The 19943-nt window shown below is 41.2% G+C and overlaps 1 protein-coding gene across 1 annotated transcript in view; it reads left to right on the forward strand.

Moving 5' to 3' along the window:
• Positions 1-19841, forward strand: part of SYTL3 (synaptotagmin like 3) — a 47416-nt gene extending 27575 nt beyond the window's left edge. Inside the window, exons 9-16 of the mRNA XM_014950961.1 lie at positions 4945-5088; positions 9577-9755; positions 11985-12087; positions 14144-14314; positions 14605-14704; positions 16187-16295; positions 17224-17429; positions 18778-19841. Coding sequence (XP_014806447.1) covers positions 4945-5088; positions 9577-9755; positions 11985-12087; positions 14144-14314; positions 14605-14704; positions 16187-16295; positions 17224-17429; positions 18778-18908 — 1143 coding nt within the window. The 3' untranslated portion in view covers positions 18909-19841. The remainder of the gene's footprint in view (positions 1-4944; positions 5089-9576; positions 9756-11984; positions 12088-14143; positions 14315-14604; positions 14705-16186; positions 16296-17223; positions 17430-18777) is intronic.
• Positions 19842-19943: the final 102 nt, after the last annotated feature.

Here is a 19943-nt window from a genome sequence, read left to right on the forward strand (position 1 = left end):
TCTCACAGTAATCTGCTCTGTAACCTGTTCATTTTAAGAGAGTGTGAGACAAGCTAGTGTTTCTGCTTCTACTGCTGGTCAAGCTACTCAGATTCTATCTACTCTATTAGATCCCTCACTCCAGTCTCCTTTATGATCTCTGATTTCACTGTGTATTTTAAAAAACTGGTTTCATTTACAGTCAGAGATTACTTAATTGAGCCTGCCTATGAATATGTCACATGATGCCTTAATGGTGTACACAGAGTACAGTAAACATCTGAGGACTGATTGCTGCTAAGAGCAAAACTAACCCAAAGTGGATTTAAAAATCACACTTGAGAATGCCATTGTTTTTGAATACCGTAATGACAAATTGTCTGCTGTCTGAGGTTCCTCCACAGAGGCCCATGTTGTGGGAGAAATATTTATTTCGTCTGTATGAATTAAACTTTCATGTACCACTTATAAGTTTTTAATTCTTCATGAGAGACTATCTGGGATTTACGACAAAGTGTCTGCTGCTAAGCTTCATAGTTTTCAACTCCAGAAATCACAGATGGGTGCTGCCCTTCTCTTTAAGTGAAGTTCTGACTGTACCCTGAGGATTAGGAAGCAGAGAGTGGTGCACTAAATGTCCAATTGTCCTATAGATTTATTTGACAATAAACTAGATGCTACTGAAGTGGTAATTCAATAAGGTACTTAAGTATGGGCATAAGCTTATCCATATGAGTAATGTTATTAAAGTGAATAAGGGCTACTCATGTTCTTAAAATTATATGTGTTTTGGGACCAGAGTATGTAATATCTCTCCTTTCATCCATATTTTGGATAAATGTCTAAATATTTTCCAAGAGGCTCTGCTTTCCAATTCTCATTGTCATGTTGCTTTATGTTGTTATAATGATCTTGCTTTTATGCTGAACCAAACCAAACTGCTTTACAGATCAAACTATATATAGGGACTGTAGTAGCTCCTTCTGCAAGGAAACTGTATTTGAGAGCATACTACAATTCCTTGCAGAGGCTATAATGATAGGAAGCAAGGAGTATAATTTCCAGTTGAAACAGCAGGAAAGATTTAGGTAGGCAAAATATAATTATGCAAAAATGGGACAAGTGTTTGCTTTCCCATCTGTTTCTTATCCTTAGGAGATCAATACTTAAATTGTAGGATGAAAGTTTGAAAGCTACAGAATTAACCCGTAAATCCTACAGGATTGCTTGCAACGTTTATCATGGTGACTTCTCTTTTTATTTTCACTTCAGAAATCTCCAAGTCCCAGAACGATATGGCTGACAGAAGTCTGCTAACCACAGATTATGGGCAGCACATGGAAAGAAGGAAGCAAAGGAGGAGCCAGTCTGACACCGCCATCAACATCACAAGCAGGGTATCCATGTTATTATACACAGTCTCTAACTGTAAGGCCTGTTCCAGGAATGGAATATATTTGCAAGAATAATGACTTAAACAGTGGAATTTTAACTTTTATTATATGAGCAGGGATTAGCTGACGTTCGCTGACCGTGGCCAGAACTCTGATCCTTCAGGAGGTTTTTGACTGAGTCTGCACGCTTGATCTCAGCCCAGAGCTGAAATGTGAGAATGAGATTTCACAAAGACCCTCACCCAGGGAGGGAGAGGTTGGGCGTTTTGCTCAGATGCTCACAGACTCTCTTGGGGCCGATGGATGTGTGATTGTTGGGCTGCAGGGAGATGTTCTGTTTCTTGTCCTCCTCCTGCCCCTCTTGACCATCCAAAACCCATCCTGACGCTTTCTGAGCGCTTTTAATTTGGCAAGGAGAAAATATTGACTGCTGTTAGTTGTTGGGCCACTTCCCTTTTCCGTTTGCTTTGGTTACAGTCTCTAGCTTTCGGTGTTTTCTTGAGAAGTTTGAGAAAAATCCAGTCATCTGTTTTTCCACAAACTGTGCAGGGCTGAAGGTGATGTCACACAGCTGCTTTAAAGTTACACTGAAGATTTTGTTTTGTACGGTTTCAACTCCCAAGTGACTGAACTTTGTCCACAGTCAATTTTCCACATAGTGGGTACTTACTGAATCGCCCTGTACATCTGAATGAGGTAAATGTGGTTTGCTAAAGTGCCTGAACTAGATGCTGAGAACAGCTTTTGCTTTGGGCCAGACCTCATGGCAACTCTTACAGCTCCCTCGGTGCACACTTTTCAATTTCCTCCGAAGCGTGAGGTGTTGATAAATGGGAAGAGCCAGGATGTCAGACCCCATGGGCTCGTGGTTTGAATTGGCCCAGCAAGGCCTGTGAACTCTGTGAAATTAGTTCTGCTATATTTTTGTATGCAATTTATTTTATAAACAAAATTGGCAACAGTTATTTGCTACCCGAGTGCTGCTTTCATTGTGGCAAACCACACTTCAGTGTTAACTTTATTCCGCTGGCAGAGCACCCCTCTTTTAATACACTGAGAAATATCAGAATTGGAGATAATACTAACTTAAACTGCTTTATTGCATGCTGATCACACGCAGCCTATCATGTTTAAAAGACGGATATGGATTCTTTGGCTTGAGAAATGTATTAGTAGGAGATTCCAAATTATTTCTATGGGGTTTTAATTGCTCATTTTAAGATTTAGGACTTAAATCAAGTCTACCCTTTGCATTACAGATTTTGAAAGATAGATTTCAATATTGTTTGTGTGTCAGAGCACTGTTTCTCTGAGTCGGGGAGCTTTTGTTTCATTCAAACCAATTAGACTATATTTAAGCTAGAATTTTAGTTTTGCTAGAATTGCTGTTCATCTTTATTTCTTGTAAGTCTTTGCCATTTAGTTCTTTTTCATATTGAAGAAAGTTTTACTTTTCTGCCCCTGCACTTATATGATGGCTTTTTGTATCTTTACTGTGATTTTTTTAAGTTATCTTTAATCTCTGCATTATTGCATTATTCTTGCCTTTATTTTTTTCTTTTTCATCTGTGTTTTCCTTTAATAATGGTAGCTGTTTACTTTTTTACTAGGACTATGCCTTAAGTTTAGGGACAGAACCTGTTTTAAGTTACACTTGCAAAACAATTAATTACTCAAATGTATAACAAAATATGATGTAGAAATCTTACTTGTGATTTTCACCCCAGAAGGAACTTTGGTTTTTGGAGAATGAACCCAAACAGTATTTTTTTTCCCCTAGAAAGTGTGCACTTTTCTCGTAGGAATGGTTGGAAAGGAAATAACTATAACTGCCATTTCGAATGTGCAGGGTGTAAGACTGGGGCACCACTTCAGTCTCAAGTTTCTTTCAAGTTTTCTCAAGACAGTTTCTTAAGAAAAGAAACCGTCTGCTTCTTAAGTGAGTTTTGCAAATTTGTGATATGTTTGGAGTTTGATTCTTTTGGATTAAGGTTGAAAGAGATTATATTTAACTTCAGTAATAGCAAAAAAACCCCCAATCCGATGGCAAGAACTACCAGCCAGTGTAAAATCTGGATTTAGGAAGTTAATTGGATAGTGTTTTCTAGGGCCTCTTATCATGGGAATCTCTAAGTTCATTAAGGGAACTGCAATTATACCTGCATCAGTGGGGGAACAAGCAGACACGTGCAAGCTTTGGGAGCTAAAAATCAGAGTGTGTGGTAGGTTGTTTTGGTTAGCAAGTGAAATTGGTGGTGTTTCAGGTTTTCATAAAGCAGAAGACAGTTTCTCTGCTGAGAAATATGACTCTCTGGTTTTGTTTGGGGTTTTTTGGAGACTATATTCTGAATGCATTTTCTGCCCGTTTCCTTCTCGCAAGGGAACTTAATGAATTCTTACATCTGTTCTTAAGGTAGGGCAGTTATTACACACCATAATTTCTGTGTGCAATAATAACAGTGTACTGGTTTGGATTCTGCACATCCGGTTTTTGCAGAAGTAATCTCGATATATTATCTGCTCTGTTGTCCTCATTGTTTAGTGCTTTCTGCTGATTGTGCAGGAGGGGTTCCCAGGTTTGTTAAATATATATTATCTATTATGCAAGTAACTCCCTACCCTTTTTATTGATTCCGTCACACTGTGTTCTTTCTAGATTTTCAGGCAATCCATCTTCTACTTTTTTTTTAAAAAAAAAGAATTTGTCTTAGATTTTAACCATGTAAAATTTCTTACCTCACTCTTTTCCTACCCATTGAACAGTGAACATACTTTTCATAGATTGTATTATCCAGTGGTGGGCCAGAATGAGCTAAAACCTATTTTCAGCTTATTTATAGCAATTTGTATTAGTCTTTGGCACTTCATTCTGTTAACTGTTGTTATTGGTAACAGAGTTGGCTGAAGGTAAATCTCAGGGCGTTTTGCTACTATATATATATCTTAATTTCCCTCAAATTAGCAGGATTTTCATGGGAAGATTGGAAAGGTGAATGGACTTAGTCAAAGGAAAGTCAAGAACAAGTCAGAAATTTAAACTTCTCTGTAATCAAAGCTAAATAAGAACTTGTGAGTCTATTTCTGTTTTCAAGTCTCTTTCAACCTATATTCATTCTGGCATGGGTAGACCTAGGCATGTGTCATGCATGTTGCAAAACACTATTTTTAATTTTTTTTAGTTTCCTGGAGGCAAGATTTTTTTTTTCTTGCAAAATTACTGTTTTGTTAAAGGCTAATAAGACCTTTTATTAGTATATTGCTACTTTTTGGTGTGTTATTAGTGGACTGTTGTTAGTAATTGCTGTGGTAGTGATCCTTAGATTAGGTGGTGGTATGTTGATTTTAGAAAATTATGAATATAATGACTGTACTACTAGCTGGGATGACTGAGTTGTAAGTCAACATTCAAATCAAGTTACTACATCCTCTTAGAAAGTGTGTCACCTGCGTGACATTGATCAGAGTTAATTGTATTTACTGAGTTTTCTTCTGATAGCATTCCTGGAGGAATAAGGAAATTTTTCTTAAATAAAAAAAAAATAAAAAATATTACTTGCTGAATTTCTTACAGATGAAAAGTACACCCAGCCTTCAAGAGCTCATCACTGGTGCCCATAATGACAGTGACATTCTGACCAAAAGGAATTGCAAGGAGGAAGATGACATAACAACCAGTCCCACAAGTGACACAGTTTTCTGTGATGGCAGAAAATACGTAAGTTGAAGGGTGAAGCACACCACAATGGGTGCCCAATGGGGACAGATATAAAAGCTAAGATCTTGTGCAAAATGTTGGTGTATTTTGGGTTATATTACAAAATGAAGGACGAATTGTTGTACTTGAGTTTGTATCTGATGAAAGCCCGACTTCCATTGGCACGGTCCTCACAGTAATACTGTGAAAGTAGAATACTTTTATAGCATAAGCCCAATCAAATGAATAATGGATAATTGATAGATGGATATATCCATTAATAATGAATAATTGATAGATCATCTTCCTCTGAATTTTGCAAATGCAACTAACATTCTTCCCATTTTATATTAGGGTTGGTACTGTGAGCACGGTTCTTTCTAACCTAGTAGCTGGCTTTTTCTCTTAAGACTTCATTTATCCGAAGGGTTTTGTTATTCTGCAAGAACTGTGGTAATGGAAATGTCAGTGGAAATTCAAATGTCAGAATGTCAGTGACTGAAGAGGAAGCTGACAGTGATGGAAGCCAGGGGAGCAGTTCACAGGGTTTGGGATGGCATTGAATCATCCTCTGATGGATGGCATTTTGAATACTGCAAATGAGAGAGAAGAAAGCCATGTATAAATGAATTCAGCACATGCTTTAAAGTCTCTATGATTAACTGTGGAAGTTAATTTCTATGTATTAGCGATGAGGTTAAGCAGGGTGAAGTATCCAAAGAATTCATGACTGATATTGTAAAGGAGGGACTGACTTCCATTGGCACGGTCTTCACAGTAATACTGTGAAAGTAGAATACTTTTATAGCATAAGCCCAATCAAATGAATAATGGATAATTGATAGATGGATATATCCATTAATAATGAATAATTGATAGATCATCTTCCTCTGAATTTTGCAAATGCAACTAACATTCTTCCCATTTTATATTAGGGTTGGTACTGTGAGCACGGTTCTTTCTAACCTAGTAGCTGGCTTTTTCTCTTAAGACTTCATTTATCCGAAGGGTTTTGTTATTCTGCAAGAACTGTGGTAATGGAAATGTCAGTGGAAATTCAAATGTCAGAATGTCAGTGACTGAAGAGGAAGCTGACAGTGATGGAAGCCAGGGGAGCAGTTCACAGGGTTTGGGATGGCATTGAATCATCCTCTGATGGATGGCATTTTGAATACTGCAAATGAGAGAGAAGAAAGCCATGTATAAATGAATTCAGCACATGCTTTAAAGTCTCTATGATTAACTGTGGAAGTTAATTTCTATGTATTAGCGATGAGGTTAAGCAGGGTGAAGTATCCAAAGAATTCATGACTGATATTGTAAAGGAGGGAACTAAAATGACTTTTAGGGAATCAAAATTAAACCAGTCCGTTCACTTTGCAGAGTAATAAAAACACACGCAAGGACCTTCCTGGTCTCTCATAGTTTACTGCACTGTGGAGTCTGAGGTGTTAATGGATAACAAATGGATAACAGTTTTGGATGACATTTGTGATTGTAATGACAACTGTTTGAACTGGGCTATAGACAGCCCAGGCTTAAAAGTGAAGTATTTTCTGCTGTCTTGTACAGGGGAAGGTCAAGATCCATTAAACTTCCCTTTATGGGTAAGTGTTGGATGTTCATTACTGTTCCATGACAATGTATCTTCCCAAAATCTCAGATGGCATTGCTTCCAGTCATGCCACCAGGAGTGCAATACATGAAGACATTGCTAAATCCCTCTTCACTGCACCAAAAGGATAAGTCATTTCTGCATTGAATGTATGTGGCTCCTGATCAGGTGGGAGACATACGTGGTGAAACTCAGTCCGAACATCATTAATCAGAACACCTACCCAGCATCTCTAAATTTAAATTAAGAGGTTTGGCGGAATAAATGCAAGGGGCTTCTACAGAACTTTTTTTAGGACATAAGAGATAAGACAAAAATTAATTGCATTCCTTTGCCGTGAAGGATTTTGGTGGAAAATAAGCATTTTCTGGTCAGATGAATAAAGATATGTCAGTGAGTGAACGAGCAGACCTGAACAAAGCTGCAGCAGAGATTGATTGCACTGATAACACCTCTCCTTGAAGGAGATTACTTGCAACAAACATCAGGTCAGAACAGTCCTAACACTTCTTGTCACTTCCTCAATAGGCACCTGACCCTTCTTTTGTCAAGTTTGTATGTTATTTAGAGCTTATAAGATAGAGGAGATATCTTCTTGAATCTAATTAAGCTGTTGGTGTGAATTTTAAAATGAGCATTTAGCAAACTGTGTGAACGAAGAAGAGCATCTGCATGGAAGAGAGATATGATCTTATAAACACTACTCTGCACTCTTAGCTGCCGGGTTGTGCAATGCAGAACTCCTTGGTTAAACCAGTCCTGCATGGGCTGGTGTTGGCTTTCAGAGGGAGGAGTGATCTAAGACAGATACCTGAGCAATCTAGGACAGTGTTGCTGTGAGATTAATCACAGCAACAATTGTGTCTTCAAGTTTCTAGGGCTCACCTTAAAGAGTATCATTCCGAATAAATGGTGACCAAACCATTTTGATTGAGTTGATAATTTGGTACCGTGAAGGCTAGATAGCACAGTAAAATTATATGTCTCTGCTGGGCCAGGAAAAGGATTAGAGTCTCTTCCTTCGTTGCAGTTTCATGGCCTCTGTAAGTGCTGGAAACAAATATTGATTATATATATGGGGAGGGACAGCATCCAAACCTTTGTCCCATAGGCAAAAGTAGATGAGAGGGCAACAAAGTGGATGAAGTGAGCTAAGAAACATCTTTATGCACCAGCATACAACAACTGAATGTCTTGGTATTTTAATCTTTCCTGGACAGCCTGCTGCAGTAGGGAGTGTGTCATTTTTATATGGAATTGGGGAATCTTGTAGAATATTTACTGGCTGTGCAAGGCCACTTTTGGCCACATTTTCTTTAATACATGATAGAACCTAACACCTTGGCAGTGTACCCTGCTATGAGCTATGTAGTAAATTCAGTCTAGTTTGATATTTTGTGTGTCTTTGTTCTTAGATTTCAGAGGTTTTTTTCACTCTCTTCCTTTCAGAAACTTAGCCCATTTTATTGTGGGGAGCCATATAGCAGTTTTATTCAGAGAAAATTTCTCGATCTCAAAGTTACCTAAGAAAGCATTTTCTTAGCCTGGATAGCTTACTGAAGAGAAAAAGGCAAAGCAGTAGAACTGCAACTACAGTCTTAATTTTCAGGGCTGTTATGGAAGCAACAACGATTTATACAGTTTACCTTAAATCTCCATGATTTGCAGTAGCTCTACAGTGATGTAGATTTCAGCCTGGAGAAGAGGAGGCTCCGGGGAGACCTTAGAGCAGCCTTCCAGTACCTGAGTGGGGCCTACAGGAAGGCCGGGGAGAGCCTGTTCACAAAGGCCTGTAGTGACAGGACGAGGGGCAATGGCTTTAAGCTGGAGGGGAGCAGATTTAGATTGGAGATTAGGAGAAAGCTCTTTACTGTGAGGGTGGTGGAGCACTGGAACACCAGGGAGGGTTTCCTTTAACACATGATAGAACCTAACACCTCGGCAGTGTACCCTGCTATGAGCTATGTACTAAAAGCAGTCTAGTTTGATGTTTTGTGTCTCTTTGTTATTAGATTTCAGAGGGTTTTTTCACTCTCTTCCTTTCAGAAACTTACGCCACATTTTCTTTAATACATGATAGAACCTAACACCTTGGCAGTGTACCCTGCTATGAGCTATGTAGTAAATTCAGTCTAGTTTGATATTTTGTGTGTCTTTGTTCTTAGATTTCAGAGGTTTTTTTCACTCTCTTCCTTTCAGAAACTTAGCCCATTTTATTGTGGGGAGCCATATAGCAGTTTTATTCAGAGAAAATTTCTCGATCTCAAAGTTACCTAAGAAAGCATTTTCTTAGCCTGGATAGCTTACTGAAGAGAAAAAGGCAAAGCAGTAGAACTGCAACTACAGTCTTAATTTTCAGGGCTGTTATGGAAGCAACAACGATTTATACAGTTTACCTTAAATCTCCATGATTTGCAGTAGCTCTACAGTGATGTAGATTTCAGCCTGGAGAAGAGGAGGCTCCGGGGAGACCTTAGAGCAGCCTTCCAGTACCTGAGTGGGGCCTACAGGAAGGCCGGGGAGAGCCTGTTCACAAAGGCCTGTAGTGACAGGACGAGGGGCAATGGCTTTAAGCTGGAGGGGAGCAGATTTAGATTGGAGATTAGGAGAAAGCTCTTTACTGTGAGGGTGGTGGAGCACTGGAACACCAGGGAGGTGGTTGAGGCCCCTTCCCTGGAGATATTCAAGGAGAGGCTCAACAAGGCCCTGGGCAACCTGGTCTAGTTGGGGGTGTCCCTGCTGACTGCGGGGGGGTCGGACTAGATGACCTTTGGAGGTCCCTTCTGGCCTAGACAATTCTATGATGTCTGTAAAGGTACTGACCTTTAAAGGAAAGAAATGTTTTGTCCTGTTTGATCTGAAGCTACTTTTCCCAAACATTTTTCTTTTCTCAGGGGAGTTTGTATAGCCTTAACAGCACTTGCACTGAGTCTGGCAATTTTGGCAAGGCGAACGTCACGGGAGAAATAGAGTTTGCCATAAGATACATCTTCAAAGCTTGCATCTTAGAAATTTGCATCAAGGGATGCAAGAACCTGGCTTATGGAGATGAGAAGAAGAAAAAGTGTAACCCGTAAGTAGAGAAGGAGAAATCAATATTCTGTTTTTAAGATACTTACGATTGATATATGATATGAACTTCAGAACATCCAAAATTGATACCAGCCCTTCTTACATATACACACTGCAAGACAGGTATGCCATATTAGCACCTTCAGAACATCCAAAATTGATACTAGCCCTTCTTACATATACACACTGCAAGACAAATAGGTTTCATACCAGTGTTTATTCCATTCTGACCGTTTCCTGCTCGTAACCCTTTCCTGCCTGTGGCCAGGGAGGTGGGTATCCTTATTCCATTCTGACCATTTCCTGCTAGTAACTCTTTTCCTGCCTGTGGCCAGGGAGGTGGGTATCTGTGTTGTTCATGAGCACCTCTGGATCTCAAGAATAGCTGTTCAGACTTTAGATCTAAAGTTGTGCCTGCAACATTAATACATAAGTGGCTAAAATGTGAGATGTTGTGTTCCTAATTAATCTACTGACTCAATGTGGGTTGCTTCTGTGCTTCCATCTTCTGTAATAAGAATAGACATTTCAGATACTGCAATACATTTTAAAATATAGAGCTGTTTAATAATTATGTATTATTTTAAGAGGAAGAAATACCTATTTCTGTGGATAAAATATGCCATAGAAAGGTTTGGTTGGGTAGTTAAGCCTTGATGATTTGACTGTTTGTTACTAAATGATGCTCTCTGACCATGTTGCCCTTGCTCTCACCATGTTTGAGCACTGGAGTGACCATGTTGGCATTGTGGAGTTGCAGTCACCATCACCCAGAAGGAATATGGCTTTTGTGCATCTTGCAGAGGATGGGCACAAAGAGGAGCTTGGTGATGGCAGGAGCTTTGCTGGAGCAGCAGCTCGTGAAGCAGGGCAGTTTGAGAGCACTTCCAAAGTGGGTCAAGGTTCTTTAAGTCCCAGTAATTAAGCCAGGCAAACAGGTGCAGGAAGCCTGAAAGGCAATGTGGGAAGTGTTGTGTCGTGAATATTATGCTCCCTATTGATATATATTTATATATTTCTGTTGGTTTCCAAGCCAGCAGGAGGAGTTCAGTCAGTGTACTCAACGCGCTTGCTGAAAAGCAGACTTTTAACTGCTTTTTAAAACCTGTTGAATTATTTAGCTTGTTGACTGGTCTGAGGTCTGACAGGCTAGTTTTTAATTAAATTGATCTGAGATGATAGAGTAAGAGGCTAAAATTTCTAGTACCTGAATATTTTAAAAAGGTAGTTTTACCCGTGGATAAGTTTGGAAAGAATAGGGAAGGTGTTTAAGTTCTGCACTGATGATAGAAGATACAGCTGACTTTATTTATCCAGTATGTTAATCAAGAGGCTGTTTTAAAACCAGTTTAAATCATGAGATCTGAAATAAATACAACAAATACTGTTTAAAATATTTAGTATTATGTTACCAATCACTCCTTTCCCTGCCAAGCTGTGAGCCAACAATCTCTATTGCTAATACTCTTTAGTTCTGAAGCCACAAGACAAGTACAGCTCACTGAACTTATATTAAGGGGAATATTTAAGTATTACTGTTCATGTGACCTACACATGAGAAACTGTGGGTAGGAGTCATTGGTGCTTGATCCAACTCCGCTTCTAGAATTTGTTTTTTTACTGGTTTTCTTTGACTCAACGTTAGGGCAATTTTGAGCACTTTAGGCATTCTCCCATTTTCACTCTAGTGGCTACAAATTAGAATTTTTAAAGCTTATGAATTGTTGTGTATTATTTGTATGATTAGACCTTTTTTTTTTTTTTTTTTTTTTTTCTGGGGTTTCTTCTTCATGAACAAGCAGCAATGGTCCTGAAGTTGAGCGAGTTGGTATTTTATTTTCTTTCAAGCAGATAATACGCTGGGTTTTTTCATCATAAAACTGTCAGGACAACAAGGTGACTTCCTTGGTGGCTATTTTATCAGAGTCCAAGAGTATGAAAACAAAAGATTCCTGTTCAGATCCTTATCCTTTTCCAGTTAGAATAGAATTGAGACACATTAGCTGAGTGATATACAGCAATCCTTACAGGGATCTTTAGTCTGTCTGCTTTTATTGAGAAAGAATGGAAAATTGTGATTTATATCCTATTGCTTGAAAAATTACAAAGTCAATAGAATTGTTTAAGAATTTAGGAAAAACTCCTCTCATCTAATTATTTTTTCTTCTTAGTTTGGTTCTCCTTTCTCTTTCCCCATCACTTTCCATATATCCTTCTCTTTATCTACAAGGTATGTTAAGGTTTATTTACTTCCTGATAAATCTCCTCGGAGCAAGCGCAAGACAGCTGTCAAAAAGAGCACCGTGGATCCAGAATTCGATGAATCTTTAAAGGTATCGTGTTCAATTGTGTGTCATTTTTCCATGGTAATGCCTCCTTTTGCAATGTACAATCCTGCAAATTCAGAATCATCCGAATGGGACAAATCCATGAGCCAGTGGCAACAATAATTTAAAATATTATGTTTTTCAGTCCAAAAAAGAGAAAACGCTTTTGGAGTTAGAATGGTAAATTGCAAACCAGCAGAAGAGTCTGCCTTAGTCCATGAAAACCTTTTTAATGAATTCCAGTGTTGTTCTGTGGAAAAAACAAAGTGTCTTCCACAGATGCCTTTTTTTTTTTTGTGCACTCAGGAACTGGGTGTATTGCAGAGCAATTAGTGTTTTACACAAGTATCTCTTTCAACTGATATCCCTTTTGTTGGTGCCACCTGGGAGTGTCTCTCTGCAGTTAGCTGAATGCTAAATGAATTCCACCGCCTCTGAAACATCGTCTGCTTCCTTTTCCCCATGCAACTGATGCCAGGCAATCTCTTTGTAGTGTCTACTTTCCAACATTATACAAACCCACCAGAGAACTGCAGTTAGGATTATAATTCCTTAATGCCTTGCAATATTACTTCTTGCTTGCCTGTAAGATCTGTGTGTAGAAAATAGGAGCCATTATTCTCACTTCACAGACACTTAATGAAAGCTGAAACTGAGTACTGTCAGCTGGGAGAGGTTGGATTAGTTTGGTTGTTCCCAGCTCTGGTTTTGTACTCCAATCACTACAAACCCATCTTTTTGTGTGCATCAGCCAGCTGCAGCAGCACAGAAGCTGATGAGTTCTTCAGCCATGTGTTGTCTTGGAAAAGATCATGAAACAGAGTTAATGGAGGGACAAACTTGGATTGTTGCTCCTTGAACTCTAGAAAAGTTTCAGTGTTACTCCCATCTCTTGGTGTGTGCAAACATCAAGAATTCCTAGCAGGTGAAACAGGCAAAAATGTTTGAAAAGACCATTGTCAAGTTTGATAACAACAAAAGATTTATGTAATGTGTGTTCTCATCTATCCCAAAGGCTGTATATAAGGTTTAAGTTGGGAGAAAAAAGTCTGAAGTTAGAATAACTGGTCCTAATTTTATAGTCCTTCTTCAATGCCAGAGCCATGCAGAGCTGATAAAGGGAAAGTGAGAGCCATGCCTGAGTTGGCTGCATGAGCACTACAGCTAATTTAGTTAGAAATCTTTTAAATTAGTTTAATTATCAGTTCATCCAGAGTAGCAGAAATGGTCAAAGGACCATAGTGCTGGTGCAGGTAAGCTACGTCATGATATTGAGATCCAACTCGGTGGGATCCAGCTGAAAATTAAGGCACCTGCCTTTAGGTAGCTGCATGTGTGAGAGGTGTGTAAATGCTCTTGAGAATCACTCGGGGTGATTTGCACTGAAGCCTACACCCAGCTTGTGATTCAGCAGCCTCAATGTGGGTAGCAATGCCCTCGTCCATGCCATCGCCTCCAGTTTTCAGTCCAGGTGGGTGGAGGTCACCTGTAGGCTGGGTATCACATTTGCCAGTCTCGTGTGGGTATATTAGATACCTACCAACGTCTCAAAGGCCTCTAACTATGTTTCAGGAGTGGATCAGGGCTTTAATTAGTGGTCAGCTAAATTACTTCCTTGCCCTTAGTGACTGCAGTGAGTAGATGTCCACTTACTAGAATGGAAATTTTAGCGTCTTTGTTAGGTGTCTTAAAAAAAGGTCTTGAACTGACCTCCAGAGCAGCCAAATTCTGCTGGGACTGTAAAACACACACACACACACACACACACACATATATATATATAATTTAAAGAAAAAAAGTCAAGAATTATTTAAAGATCTGAGTCAAGAATCAAACTCTTTAGCATGGCAGGCCAAGGTATTCCTGGAATGTTGTTTCATATTTGGGCGAGCATTATTTAGCATTTAAGTAGTGGGGTAATATGCAAATTGCAAAGCACATCCAGACAACGTCTGCATCCGGCTGCCTTCAGCCACGATGCTGGGCTTCCTCTGGGCAGGTGATGGGCCTGGTCCTGCCTTCATCCTCCACGTTGCTTTCTAAATGCTGTTTGTCTTTCCAGTACAAGATCGACTACTCGCAGCTGGGAAGCCGGCAGCTTCAGGTGTCGGTGTGGCACGCAGGGGCACTCAAGTACAGGGTGTTTTTGGGGGAAGTGGTGATCCCGCTGGCAGATTGGGATTTCGAAGAGAACTCGATGCGGTTGTTCAACTGGTACCAGCTCAGACCCAAGGTGATTCTTAGTTTTTGTTGCTTACTTGTATCTCGAGAGCGGGATGCGGTGAAATCGATGAGTAAGATTGCCCTTCTGAGGTCATTGAGGGGGAAAAATGCTAAAAATGCTGTCAGTCCAGCCCATTAGCTGTTGGAAACATAAACAAGTTGTGAGAACGGTGTGGAATAGAATGATTGCAGTAATGCAGATTTCTGTATGTCCCTTTCTTCAGCTTGAAAAGCCTGGTGAGAACGGTGTGGAATAGAACGATTGCAGTAATGCAGATTTCTGAATGTCCCTTTCTTCAGCTTGAAAAGCCTGAGGATGACCTTATCCAGTACAGCGGTGAACTCCTCGTGTCTGCAAGACTGTCAGTACCAGCCCAGTACAAAAATTTCCAGTTTGAAGGTATAAAACGTTTCGTTATACGTGAATCCCTTGGCTAGGAAAGAATGGAGATCAGTGAAGGACTGATAAAGTGTCCATATAATATTCCTGTATGACACTGCTAACAGCTACTGCCAACTGCGGTGTGTGGTGTATTATAGAATCATAGAATGGTTTGGGTTGGAAGGGACCTCAAAGATCATTGAGTTCCAAACCCCCTGCCATGGGCAGGGACACCTCCCACTAGAGCAGGTTGCTCAAGGCCACATCCAGCCTGGCCTTGATCAGGGATGGGGCATCCACAACTTCCCTGGGCAACCTGTTCCAGTGTCTCACCACCCTCATAGTAAAAAATTTCTTTCTGATATCTAATCTGAATCTTTTTTCTTCCAATTTAAAACCGTTTCCCCTTGTCCTATCATTACCCTTCCTGGCAAAGAGTCCCTCCCCAGCTCTTCTATAGGCACCCTTCAGATATTGAAAGGCCGCTATAAGGTCTCCCCGGAGCCTCCTCTTCTCCAGGCTGAACAATCCCAGCTCCCTCAGCCTGTCATTAATTAAAATCCAAACATTTGCCAACTTTACCTTTTTCTTCTTTTTAATGCCAACAAAAGCTGCCCATTGTAACGGCAGCAGTATGGTGCATCCAGCTGTTTGGCTGGACAGCTCGTGCCTCTCCTGATGTTGCCAGCAGACCTCACTCTGGAGGAGATGGAGCAGTTTTACTGCCCAGGGCAGAGACTGCCAATTGAGGGGAAAAAGCAACCTTGGCTTCCTCCAGTGGTCTCATTTTTAGAGAGGTGGTTTCACTTGGAAGAAGGTTCAAAACGTATGGTCAGGATTTGGTTTTTGGTAATGAGGTACATGAAGTGTTGCTGGGGTGTGTCATGAGTGACATGAACACTTGGGGAGGGCAGGGACAGGACAACCCACCCTTTCCTTACCTCCCTGGGTTGGAGTGAGGTGTGAGGGCCTTCAGAGCTCTAGGAGCTCTGTCTGTGTTCAGGATCATAGCAACAATTGGAGACCAGGAGAAAGATCTAATTAGCTGCTACGTTAATTTTGTTCCCTTTTCTTTTCCATATGACTCCAAAGTTACCAGCTTGCTTTCTTCCATTTTTTCCTCCCTGTGCACACTATGTACTGGGTCTCTGCTCCGTATCAGGAGCGGTATCACACTCTGGGTTTGGCTGTTTCTCCTGCTTCTGGCTTTGTTTCAGAGGAACACTCCTGTGGGTACTGCCCTGTGTTTGCTTTTCACAAAAGCTCCGTGCTTGGAACAGGAATCTCAAAGCAACCTGCTACTCATTGCTTGCTTTTTTCTTTTTTGGTGTGTGAATCATACACTGTACAAGCAGCTTAAAAGTCTTTCAAATGATCCTGATAGAGCACTAGGAGTCCTTATCGCAGTAGCACTGCTTAGTGATTTTGGTTATAGCAGCATCTGTAGGCTAGCAGTGGGGACTAACTGGTTATTTAATGTGATAAATGCTCCCATTTCAGGAAAAAAAGACCAAGGAGCTCCTAAATGCCAGCTTCAGGTTATGATCATTGGGGCCAAGAACTTGCCCGTGCTGAGATCTGCTGGAATGCTCAACTCGTTCGTTAAAGGGTATGTATGAGACCTAACACTCCAAATAGAAAATGTCACACACATTCCCTGCAAAGATGCCTATTAATGTGTTCTCGTCAGGAGTCTGGCGTGTGAAAGTGGCATTGTCCCCTCTCTTAGTCAGGCTTCCTTGTAATGGTGACATTTGGGTGTCTGCACAACAGCAGCACTCAGCAGGGCAGTGAGAGGTCCCACCTACTCTTTGGGTCCTGAATGGACTCCAGAATTTACTGAGGTCATTAAAATTTAGAGTTCATTAGTTTAAAATCTGCTTTTAGACATTAGGAGAGAGGAAAAAAGAAGTGCAAATCGTGTGGCTGTTTTCATTCCTATTTTCAGCTCTGCCTTTGCAGAATGAAATATAGCTTTGGATGCATTGAAAAGGAAACTTTTAATCCCTTCATTCTATACGTTTTAAAAAGAGGAGGGACTGAGTTTTTCCTCAAGGCGCTTGAGGGCCTTTTGGAAGGCCTCAGCCTTTGTCTGTGGGCTCATTTTACTTATTGTTAGGCATCAGATGCTATTGGAGCTATGACACTGGGGTACACTTAAAACTTCTCTTAAAGCCATTTCACCTCTTGTGGTGTCTGTCTTCAGTAAAGTGGGCAACCAGTTTGGCTACTGAAAGGCAGGTTTCAGGCAGTATTGGATAACAGAATGGGGAGTAAAGGCTCCCCCAAGAAGTCAGTGACAGCAAAGGAAAAGCAGATCAGAAGAGCCTACTTGTACTGCACCCACACCGAAGGCAGACAGGAAAAGGAGCACGTCCCAAAATAAACACCCTGGCACCCTGGTCTGCCTTGCACTTTAGCTGAACTTTGTTGCTATTTAAGGCAAACCAAAGGGCCCTGGTTGATTATTGCAAATGTTCCGTTTTTCTGGTTGAGAAGTCACTAACTTTGCTGAAACTCTCCTTGTTTTGGGGAAGTTGTCTTATCCTTCCAGACCAAGCAGAGGTGAAGCGAAAGTCTCCTGTCCTGAAGAAAGAAGCCTGTCCCCAGTGGAAACACCTGTTTGTCTTTGATGGTGTTACCCCAGCTCAGCTCCAGCAATCTTGTCTACACTTGACAGTCTGGGACCAGTCAGGTTTCAGCTCAAGCGATCAGTTCCTTGGAGGAGCCAAGCTTGGTGCAAGTAAGTTCTTCATCGCTAAAAATTGAAGGTAATTTGGGAAAAAGTTCATTTAGTTTACATTCTAGATAATAGTATCTACACTGTACCATTTATTACCCGCTGCCACGTGCCTGCACGTACAGCCCCTGTCCCAACTTGCAATCCTGGGCTTTGATCCTGCAAGAAACGATGTTCTAGTTCAGGTGTGCAGAAGCTGAAGGGTTGTCAGGGGGAATTTTCAGGCAAGCCATTTGTTAGTGTGGCAACTTTTAGGGCCCGCAAGAAACGAGGTTCTAGTTCAGGTGTGCAGAAGCTGAGGGGTGTCAGGGGGAATTTTCAGGCAAGCCATTTGTTAGTGTGGCAACTTTTAGGGCCAGAGCTCAGCCATGCCAAAACAAGCACAGAAAAGTTGGATGGAGTCTACTCATCTAGAGATTTATTATTTTTTCTTTTTTGAGGCTTGTTCCTTGAACTGTTTTTCTAAGAATTGGCTACTTCAAAGCCAAGAGGAAGCACGAGAACTAATGATCTGATAGATGGCGACATTGCTTATATTTGGGTTTATTATTTTACATCCACAAATCAATACAATTAATGAGGAGGTACAGAAAGTGAAACTTGTGCAGAAAGGCTATGTGCGTGTCTGGGTTTTGGGCTCTGGTCTACCATAAGAATGAGATGTCTTTCTCAAAGCTGAGAAACCCTCTGCTCACTGAATAGGCCCTATTTAACTGGTAGTCAAGCAGGGAAGCATTGACACTTGAAGATGGCCCAATGGAGTCACCCACCCCTGTCTTCCCAGAGAAGAAGTGCTTTGGTTTCAGTATTTGAGATGAAAGGCTCAAAAAGATTGAGGCACTGTCACTCCATTGTGGTATCAACATGTGCTTTAGAGTAGCAGTATCACTGGTCATAAGTAAGTCAGGGCCGTGCAGGCTGTCCCATGAGGGTTCCTTCTTTTGATTGTCCCATCCAGCATTTCCCTTTCTGCTTGAGCAGGAACTACCTGCTGCCAAGTGAAGAAGACTACCAAGCCCTAAGCCTAGTAACGCATAAAGTCACTGGAGCCTTGAAGCAGGTGGTGGTGTGCCATTCTGCTGTGTGCAGTACACACACTTGTTTCTCTGCTTTTGAAGTCATACAATCAAAAACTTGTTCCTCGCTGCAAGCTGAGAAAGAGCGAGCCTACTTTAACAGGATGCAAATAACGCTTCAAAAAGACAACTACAGTTTATTGCAATTAATGCCTTAGGAGGTACAGAACAGCTGAAATTGCTGGAGAAGCAGGTTGGTTGGTACGTAGTTGATGGGGCCACAAGTTGGGCAAACGAAAAGTAACCCTGTGACCTTTCCTTTTTCTTTCTTGCAGAGGAATCGTTGGGCTGCGCAGACCCCGCTTCTCAGGCAGCGCTCCAATGGCAGGAAGTGCTCCGCAGCCCAAACACCTGGATGGACTTCACCCTTGTCCTGCATTCAAATAAGGAGAACTTCAAATCGTGAGGGATCACCACCCAGCAACCTTCCCTTCCTCGTGGGGGACGTTTTGCATTCAAGTGGCACGTACCTTTTGGGTCTGGGGAAAGGCACACTGTGAGGGTACCTACTCCAGCTTTTGGGGAACAGAGTTTTGTGATGTTCTGAAGGTTTTATTTCTCCAAAAGTTGTTTTTGTTATCTGTGTTTCTAGCTGCAGTCCAAGGTTAGTATTGTTTCTTCAGGAAAGACAAACACAGTTGGAAATGCATTATGCTTGGCAAGGCAACAGTAGCCAGGTAATGTGCAGTTCTCTGTTTCTGGGCGTGGCAGAAATGTAATTATTTAATTTAATCACGGATAGGAATACTTCTTAGCGAGACAACTTAAGGAAGTTATATGCTTTCACCCTGATGTTGATGTTTTATGTATGTTCTGAGAGAATGTAAAACTAGCTTATCTGTAACTGCTTGCTGCAGATGGGTGATGCTGACACCCCTGTGCTTCAGAATCCTCTACTGTGCCACTATGACTTCACATGACCCTTAAAAGCTCTGGCCTGTGGCCACGTGCCTTCCAAACGTGTGCTGTATCGTGGTGCTTAAAACCAGGTAGGAGTATGGGACAGCAGCAGGTAGAGGGAATGTGGCTGTAGCAAGTTCCTTGTTCCAATCAGCTGCTGCTGTAGGACAGCGTTCACAAGCCCGATCCATATGGCACGCAGCAGAGGACAAGAGTTTAGCTGAGCTTAGCATTTATTCATGTGAATTGGTGGAAAGGCAAGCTTAAGGCTGAAGGATTGTGTTGGTTCAGTTTGTGTGAGCTGTAGCGTTACAGTCAGCAGATCCTCCATGTGCACAACTGTCCCCAGAGCTGCTGCTGTGCACCTCTGCTCCAGGACTGAAGATGGTCACCTCATCATCACAGCAAGTATTCTCCTTTCTTCCTTTCCAGGTACACGTGGCCTTTAACTCTAAAGTCCTTATACCCTAAGCTCAGGAACTACACCAGCAGCAGCTCCCCACGCAAACTACACCCCACACAAGAAACACCTGACTCCAAG

Source organism: Calidris pugnax, unplaced genomic scaffold (genome assembly GCF_001431845.1).
Source record: "Calidris pugnax isolate Ruff unplaced genomic scaffold, ASM143184v1 scaffold24, whole genome shotgun sequence".
Lineage (NCBI taxonomy): Eukaryota > Metazoa > Chordata > Aves > Charadriiformes > Scolopacidae > Calidris > Calidris pugnax.